A 9,340-nucleotide genomic window follows, 5' to 3' on the forward strand; every position below is an offset into this window, starting at 1 on the left:
CGTTTCGTTTCATTTTCGTTTTCATGTTCGTTATGTGCTCTCTGTTTATTGTCATCTTCAACTGTCAATTTCTCGTTGATTTCGTTGATCTTCGTACATTCTCTTACGTCATTGAATTCCTCCAGCCATTGAAACGCGGTGTTGCTTCTCAACGGCGACATAGATCTAACTTTTCCTCGTCGATCTCGCGGCTGAAAAGCTCTACCTCTACGATACGTACGGTCTTCATCACCGTGATGTTCTGCAATATTGATTAACAGAGCTGGTTCCTGTGGATGTTGAAGGTGAGATGATAAAGGGTGAGTCTACATAGGTTGTCCACCTCATCATCCCCATGCCACGTAGGATTAAAAAACAAGTCTGTCCACGTATGCTTCCAAGTCATCATCTGCATGCCATGTAGGCTTAAAAAACTAACTCAGTTAGTGTTTTTTAACGAAGGGGTGACAGTGACACCAAGTTGTCGAGTAGAGGGTGGTGGGAGCCAATTTGAAAGTTGGGCGTGGTATTGGCCGATTTTGCATACAATCCATTTCCCCTTATTTTTTAATATAATCAAACAAACGAACATGAACAAACTTAACCGAACATATTGCCGAACGTTCACGAACGCAGTCGAACGAACGAGATCCGTGTCCGTGTTCGTTCGCTAAGCTAACCGAACGGAATTTTTTGTTCGTGTTCGTTCGTTAAGCTAATCGAACGAACATAAATGAACTTCCCGCCGAACGGTTCACGAACTGTTCGCTGAACGTTCAGTTCGTTTACAGCCACTACACCCTCCAGCCTAAATATGAAAAAAAATTAATCAAAAACATTAAATATTAAAAAACTGGTGAAAAGTTCTAAATCCTACAAAGATTTATTACATGTCAGTTCGGTTATGGTGGTTATGGAAACATTGATAACCATAACCGACCCGCTACTTTCGGTTTAAAAAAAAACATTAACCAACCAACCAGTTTTTAATTTGATTTGATTTTTTCGATTCGATTTTACCGGTTAATTCGGTTATAATTTGGTTAAGGGTGTTGCTAAATGTACCCTCATTTTCTACTAAATGTACCCCCTCCTTTAACTTTCACATTAATACAATTCAAACCCTTTTATTTTGTTTTGTTTTTTTTTATTTTGTTATCTTTAATTATTATTATTACTAGCGTTTGCTTTTAAAACATTATTTTATTTAAAAGATTTTTTTGTTATTTGAAAAAAAATCATTTTCATATGTTTTAAACTGAGGCGAGTCATTTTAATTTTGAGATGGGATTTTTTTTTTCGTTCATAACGGCTTGAAGTGGGAGTTCGAATTTAGTTTGTATAAACAATAATACACAAATTTAAATGAAGGTTTGAAGCCAACTAACTTAATATAGTTTTCGAGTTAAAAGAAGATAAATATATTTGAGAATCACCAATTTAATTTGTAGATAATGATTTTGATTAGTCAATCATACCCTCACAATAATTAAATTTCAACTTATGTCGATTATTGATTACTGATTGATATTACATGTTTTGATCAAAGCATTTTACTACCTAATGTGCTAGCTAACTTTTTATTTTCTCTTTGCAATTTATTACTTTTAATAAATAAAAGTTGTTAATTATATTATAATACATTTTAATATAATAATGATACTAATAGAAATAGATAGATAAGAGAACTAAAATATGAAATAAAAAAAAAAAAAATAAAATCAACTGTTTTTTCAACAAAAAAATCTAAAACTTTTTTATTGTTTAAAAGAATATCTTTTTTTATTAATTTGTAGTGACGTTTTATACAAAAATAATAAAATGCTAGTTAGAGAAACTGTCTTCGAAAACAATATTTGAATTGTGTAGAGGGGTGAATTTGACAACTTTGAAACTGTATTTTTAGAAAGGGGTATGACTAGTAAAAAAGAGGGTGCATTTAGCCAACCCCTTTGGTTAATTCGGTTTTTTCCACCAGAATAAACCATCCATTATTCGATCCCAAATTAGTCAAAACACCGCACGTGACATTATAACACACTACTCACAACTCCAACTCTACGCCATCCATCACGCGTTAGATCAACGCTCCAAAACTCTTACATACCAAACTTAGGGTTCTTCATCTTCTTCCAATTAAAACCCTAATCCCCAAATTCTCAACAAATTCACACAATTTCCGATCCTATTCCCTCTGATGATCACACACATACATGGATTACGATGGAGGAAAACGAGTTTTCAACAGATTAGGCCCAACTCAACCACAAACTGATAATCGAAATCAAAAAGTATGCTACCATTGGCGAGCAGGCAACTGCTCCCGCTTCCCCTGCCCGTTTCTACACCGCGAGCTATCCGCGCCGGTCAACGGAACGACGTCTTCGTCGTCGTCGTCGAAGAGATCTCACGGTTTTGATAATGATCAACGGTCCACAGTGGCACGACGCGGTGGTTCTAATCTTAACACGTGGGGACGCGGTGGTGGAAGAGGAGGAAACGTTATAAACAATAATAATAATAATAATGTTAATAGTAGAGGTGGTGGTACTGGTACTGGTGTTGGTGTTAAGAAAGATAAGGTTTGTAATTTTTGGATACAGGGGAGTTGTAGTTTTGGGGAGAGGTGTAGGTATATGCATTCATGGTGTACTGGTGGCTTTGGGATGTTGACACAGCTTGAAGGTCATAAGAAAGTGAGTTTTTATTGGATTGTTTGGTAGTTTTTGATGTTTTTGTAATAATAATGTTGATGTGATTGTTTTTGTTGGTTGATTGATAGGTTGTGAGTGGTATTGCGCTGCCGGCTGGATCGGATAAGTTGTATACGGGTAGTAGAGATGAGACTGTCAGGGTCTGGGATTGCCAATCTGGACAGGTTGTTATATGTTTAGTTTTTACCAATGTTGTATATGTTATTATTGTTATGTATATTGTGCGCTTGGTGTTAAAATTGCGTGGTGCATAATGCTCGCATCACGTGATGTGGTGATGAGATCGCACCGTTGCAGTCTGACTAGAGCATAGTTGTCAATAGCGAGCGTGGCGCGCTAGGTAGCGTATAGGTCTAGGCTCGCTGTTAGGGTTGTAGCGATAGATAGCGATAATAGCGACATTTTTTTTTTGTTTTTTCTTGATATAAATTGCAATTAAGTATTGCTTTAAAATGGCTGGATTTTAGGTTTTTGTTAAATATACATGTAAAATAGCATATACACCAGGGTATTTTGATATAACATACATATAAATTTAAATTTTTTTTTCTAGTGTATCGCTATTTATAAAATAGTCGCCCGGTATTTATCACTATTCGCTATGTAGCATATAGGTACACCTTATCGCTATTCGACATCAACAACTATGGACTAGAGATGATGAGGATATCTTTTTTTGAAGTGTTTGAAAGTTAACAACTTGAAATATTATCTGGAAAATTTTTATAGTATAATTTAAGAACTAACCCATCATTAAAAACCAAGATTGCGAGGGTAGTTTATTTTGTTTTAGTTTGGTTTATTTATTGTGATTTTGTTTTTGGTTTCTTTGTAGTGTGCAGGGGTTATTAATTTGAGTGGTGAAGTAGGATGTATGCTCAGTGAAGGCCCATGGATGTTTGTGGGTCTGCCCAATCTTGTAAAAGTAATTTTCAAACCAAATTATCTTGTTTTTTTTTTTTTTTTTTTTTTTTAAATCCTGATGTGGTTTTTGCTCAAACGTTATGCTATGATTATCATTTTAGGCATGGAATGTTCAAACATCTGCCGAGTTGAGTCTTAATGGACCTGTTGGGCAAGTCTATTCTATGGTTGTAGGCAACGGGTTACTGTTTGCTGGTACTCAGGTAAACTTTTTTGAGCGACGAGATCTGATTTAACGATGGGCTTAGTGTACTTTGTTTGAAAATGTAAGGCTTGTTTCAGGACGGGAGTATATTAGCATGGAAGTACAATGCTGCCACTAACTGTTTTGAACCAGCTGCGTCACTTCACGGGCACACGTCAGCTGTTGTGACACTTGTTGTTGGAGCAAATAGATTGTACTCCGGTTCTATGGATAAATCCATACGGGTGAGTTCATTTTCACATGGTTTTTTTTATTATTATAAGAACAATTGCTTAAATGACTTGTTTTTTAGGTTTGGAACCTTGAGAACTTGCAGTGCCTACAGACATTGACGGATCATAATGATGTTGTGATGTCGGTTCTTTGCTGGGATCAGTTTCTTTTGTCATGTTCACTAGACAAAACAATAAAGGTTTTGACACCATAACTTTATAATACTATATTGAAGAAGGTTCATAGTTATACTTTTTTTCTATGATTGCTTATTGTGCTTACTCATGTAGGTGTGGGCGGCTACAGACAGTGGGAACTTGGAAGTAACCTACACGCATAGTGAGGAACATGTACGTTAGATCAATTATTTTCTTTATATATTATCATCTGGTCTGTCATATGGTTATCTCGTATGTAATATTACAATTATGAGACGGCTAGAATTTTTAGATTCAACACCAGCTATTCAACTATGTTATACAACTCTGGATCATAGGCGAAGAACAGTATGAAGTGCGTTCAAATAGGGTTATAGTTTTGTGCGAATTGCAATATACAGAGATAGCTGTGAGGACTTTTAATATAGTGTAGAGTGTTGTGTAGGCGAGTATTTCTATGTGCTCCACATACTCTTATTGCCTCTTGTGTAAGAAGAAAAGTTAACGTTGCCCATTAAATTCCTAAACTCATTAGAATTCTATATTCCGCCTAAATAACAGTTATTAAGCAGCATTAGGTTTTTTAGGCAATACGTTATATGCATATAACAATAGTAATAATGAGAGCAAAGGAATTTCAATTACTGGTGACTGACATTTATATATTCTGGTCAACGTTTAACCAACATAAGAAAATCTAAGGTCTAAATCTCCACTTGGCTATTAATCCTTCTTGACAAATCATGGCTACAATTCTAGGTCAAAATTACTGTAGTTCAAATTTTGAATTGATTTCACTCCAGTTCAAGTAACATATTAAACAATAGCTATGAATTAAGCAAAATTTGGTTTTTGAGGCAAGTAATTCATGCAAAAAAGAATTAAAACAAAGGAATTTCACATACGGTGATTGAGTTGAATCTGTCGTACATTCAGTCAACTAAAAATGGATATTTTTAATGGAGGCGGAGTTGGAGGTTTTCTGAGAAGAGTGTTAGGGGTATTTGCTAACATTGTCATGGTTTCTTTGAAATGTTGTTTGAGTGAGAGATACAAGGGTAAAATTGTCAAAAAGTAACTAAGTATTATTATAAATGAGTATATCTGATATTTATAAGTTATCACTGCATGCATAACATTTGACAAACGTTACTGTTTGCCATTATAAATAGTACCATAATGTTTGTGTAGGGCCTGCTCACTTTATATGGGATGCACGATCTAGAATCCAAGCCCGTCCTCCTTTGCTCTTGCAACGACAACACTGTTCGTGCATATGACTTGCCATCGTAAGCTTTTCCAACATTTGTTATGTTACAACTTAAATACATCTCCATATCTCACTTGAACAAACCGAAATAACTGCTGTTTTGGTTTGGTTTTATAATATTAGGTTTTCTGAAAGGGGGAAAATATACGCAAAACAAGAGATTCGATCTATACATGGCGGCCCTAATATTTTCTTCACCGGAGACGGAACAGGACAAGTGAGAGTTTGGCAGTGGCTAGCGGACCAATCAGCCACCACCACAGCCGCACCCGCTTGATTTATTACAGTTCTACCCTTCATATCGATTCTTCTTTTGTAACATAATGATGAAGTTATTATCGGTTGTCTAAGTCGTGTGAGCAGCATATTGTAATATTTTGGACAAATTTTGTATCAGTTGAGGTTTCATAGTGGAAATTTTTGGACTTTACTTCTGCCACAAGTCACCACTCGGTTTATCTAAAAGAGTTGTGAGCCTGCACTATTTTCCATTTTATTTTTTAATTAAAATTTTGGATTATACATGTTGCTGATTTGGACCATGACAGGTTGGTATTTGGTAATGAGTTAAGTAGGTAATTTATTTATTTTGTACCAAAACGGGCATGCAATGCAATGACTTCTTCTCTATTTATTTGTTTATTTTATAAAGAGAAAAATGCTCGGATAGTCCCTGTGGTTTCGCCTTTTTTCACCTTTAGTCCCTAACTTTCTAAAACTACTTCAATAGTCCCCAACTTTTCATTTTTTGTTCCCGGATAGTCCCTGGGTCTAACTTCAGTTTGTTTTCTCTGTTAAGAGAATGTGAAATGACAAAAATACCCTTCCCTTAAAAAGGCCAAACCACAGGGACTATCCGGGCATCTTCTTCATTTTTATTTGTAAAACCCCACCATTCAACCTCCACCCACCATCACCCTCCTCCACCCTCCACGACGCCGGAGCCTCCGTTCTCCGATCAGATTCCTCGCACGCCTCGACTCGCCTCGACTAAACAACACCAATTCCAATTTTCAAAAAGGCCCATCACTTCAAACAATCTAAACTCCTAACTAATACTACAATCATTTCCCCAAATTAGCAGTAAAACATTTACCTGTAAAGAGAACCAAAAACTAAATTATCAAGATCACCCCAGCCCACCCCCTTTTTGTAGTTTCTGTCATGATGGTGTAAAAGGCGATTCCGATGCGTCGTGCACCAGCAGTGGAGTCGGAGCCGTAGTGGTAACCAAAATCGAAACAAGAATCCAAACCGGAACCACATTTCAGGCAGCTTCCGTCACCGTTCTTTCCTCTTCGGCCCGCCATAAAATCTGGAACTCTCAACACTGATTAATCGTTCTCCGATTTGCTATCTTCTGACTCTCTCTCTAAGGTTTTTACCTGACATTGGTGTGGTGTTTGCAAAAAAAGAAAATCGACGGTGATGTGATGGTCGTTATTGAAGTGGAGTGTAGTCGTCAATTCAGAAACTTGAAACCACCGTGTGTGGTGGTCAAAAACATATCAGGCCAGAACGAATCTACGATGGTTGCAGCCAATTTTGAATTTTGTCTCCTTCAAATCGGGTGAACAAACTATCTGGTCACATTTTGCCAAGTCAAAGGCCCGGTCAGAACTACACGAGGATTTGCAGAAGCTATTCCCGTCAAAAGTGATGATACCGGAAAACAGATTGCTGCAATTAGTAGAACAAGCTCTTGATTTGCAACGTGTTAACTGTTTGTTTCATAATTCTTTAAATGAAGAAGATGCCCGGATAGTCCCTGTGGTTTGGCGTTTTTAAGGGAAGGGTATTTTTGTCATTTCACATTCTCTTAACAGAGAAAAGTAACTGAAGTTAGACCCAGGGACTATCCGGGAACAAAAAACGAAAACTTGGGGACTATTCAGGTAGTTTTAGAAAGTTGTGGACTAAAGGTGAAAAAAGGTGAAACCACAGGGACTATCCGGGCATTTTTCTCTTTTATAAACATTTTATAAAGTTACCGTTGCTTTCATCCCAAGCTATAATAAAGAGTTAAATGCCATTTTAGTCCCTATTTGTTTGTTTTATAAACATTTTATAAATTTACCATTGCTTTCGTCTCAAGATATAGTAAAGAGTTGAATGCCATTTTAGTCCCTGTGTTTTGGGCCATTTTGTCAGTTTAGTCCAACGGTTTCATTTTTCGTCTGTGGTACCAAAAATGTTTCACCGTTGCCATTTTAGTCAACTGGGTTAACTTCATCCATTTTTTCTGTTAACGAAAAGGGCAATTCGGTTATTTTATAAAATGTCTGAATTGCCCCACTCGTTAACAGAAAAAATGGATGAAGTTAACCCAGTGGACTAAAATGACAACGGTGAAACATTTTTGGACCCATTGGTGGAAAATGAAACCTTTAGAATAAAGTGTCAAAATAACCCAAATCACATAGACTAAAATGACATTTAACTCTATAATAAATATATAGGGCTTCATTTTTATATTGAGTTACTGATATATAGTAATTAAAGTACGTTGCTTTCATCTCAAAATAATGAAATATAATAAATATCGGCTTCATTTTTATATCAAGTTACCAATAATAAAAGTACAAAAGTGGAATTTTGGAAGTATTTATCGTTACATTTTTCTTTTTATATATATACTTTAGACCTTTGAATTGCACGCTTCTTGACTAATTTTCAAAAGAGTTAACCTTAATCTTTAATAATTAAGCTATTAGTTAGTTTGACCATCTTCAAGTGTTAGTTACGTCTACTTGTTTTCATATAAAAGAAAGTCACTCTCTGCTCATTATCTCGATGCGCTTTAACTTTTATTATTTTCTAATCATAATTACACAATTTTTGACCCTTTTAAAACGACGATTTTCGTTAATCCCCTCTAAAGTCTACTTCGAACTTTATTGTAATTTTGTGAGACTTGAACATCATTTTAGTGGGGATAAAGTGATAAACACTTGATGTCACTAAACCAAAAGGTCAAGACACACCATTTCTATCTTTAGATCAAAAAGACATTATAGTATATTCGTATTAGAAGCAACAAAAGGAGTTGATTGAATCCAATGGGTATGGGTCGCAACTTTAGAAGGAATCGAATCGATTTTTTAAATTAAGAACTAGGTTGGATGTGTATGTTGGATGAAGATCATTTGACTATCACGTTTGTATATCCTAAATAATTAGAAATTGCTTTTTTCTAATTAACCACGTTTCCTTTTCTAAGAAATTATGCAAACGTAATTTGAAAGAGCTATATATGATTAAATATATATATTATAATTATGATTTAGTTTTATAAATTATGATTTAGTTTTATAAGAAAAGAGTGTAGCATTATTGGTACCCTTTTATACGAATATTCAAATTATAGCCCTAAAATTTTGAGACTATAAGTCTATAACTAGAGGAAGTGAATACACCATCTCAAAACCAAAATTATACATGTGTATATATTTGTGAGATTGAAGAGAAAGTGAATACACTATCTGAATATCTCAAAATCTAAAGAAGCCTCTTATAAAATTTTGTTTGTTAACAATATATACGAACTTAATATTGAAAAAAAAATGTTTGTTAACAATATATAAGAACTTAGTATTGAATAATAGTGGTTAGGATCAAATACAAAGGATAAAATAAATAAGAAGGGTAAGAATGATTCTAGTCCATTGATCTTAGATTTGAAGGGTTCAGATTAGTTGTAGGAAAAAGAAAATAATAGAAGGGCATAAAGGGAATCTTATATTTATAGATTTTCTCTCTCCACATGCAAGGCACATGCCAATTCCCTCATCGATTTAAAACGTCCATAACTTTTTCATACGGCATTTAAAAAAAAATCACGATAATAACGAGCGTTTTTTTATCTTTAATATGAGTA

The 9,340-nt window shown here is 35.0% G+C and overlaps 1 protein-coding gene across 1 annotated transcript; it reads left to right on the plus strand.

Moving 5' to 3' along the window:
- Positions 1-2,023: 2,023 nt before the first annotated feature.
- LOC110898762 (zinc finger CCCH domain-containing protein 48) lies at positions 2,024-5,895 on the plus strand. Its single transcript, XM_022145594.2, has 9 exons — positions 2,024-2,675; positions 2,762-2,857; positions 3,529-3,618; positions 3,719-3,820; positions 3,900-4,046; positions 4,115-4,234; positions 4,326-4,385; positions 5,385-5,482; positions 5,587-5,895. Exons 1-9 carry the CDS (start codon positions 2,193-2,195, stop codon positions 5,738-5,740), a joined length of 1,350 nt encoding a protein of 449 aa, XP_022001286.1. The 5' UTR covers positions 2,024-2,192; the 3' UTR covers positions 5,741-5,895.
- Positions 5,896-9,340: the final 3,445 nt, after the last annotated feature.

The sequence above is a fragment of the Helianthus annuus genome, chromosome 13 (genome assembly GCF_002127325.2).
Source record: "Helianthus annuus cultivar XRQ/B chromosome 13, HanXRQr2.0-SUNRISE, whole genome shotgun sequence".
NCBI classification, from domain to species: Eukaryota; Viridiplantae; Streptophyta; class Magnoliopsida; order Asterales; family Asteraceae; genus Helianthus; species Helianthus annuus.

Coding starts and splice junctions, on each gene's coding strand:
- LOC110898762 (XM_022145594.2), top strand. CDS start 2,193: ATGGATTACGATGGAGGAAAACGAGTTTTCAACAGATTAGGCCCAACT. Junction 2,858..3,528: donor GGGATTGCCAATCTGGACAG/GTTGTTATATGT, acceptor GTTTCTTTGTAG/TGTGCAGGGGTTATTAATTT. Junction 4,235..4,325: donor CACTAGACAAAACAATAAAG/GTTTTGACACCA, acceptor TTACTCATGTAG/GTGTGGGCGGCTACAGACAG.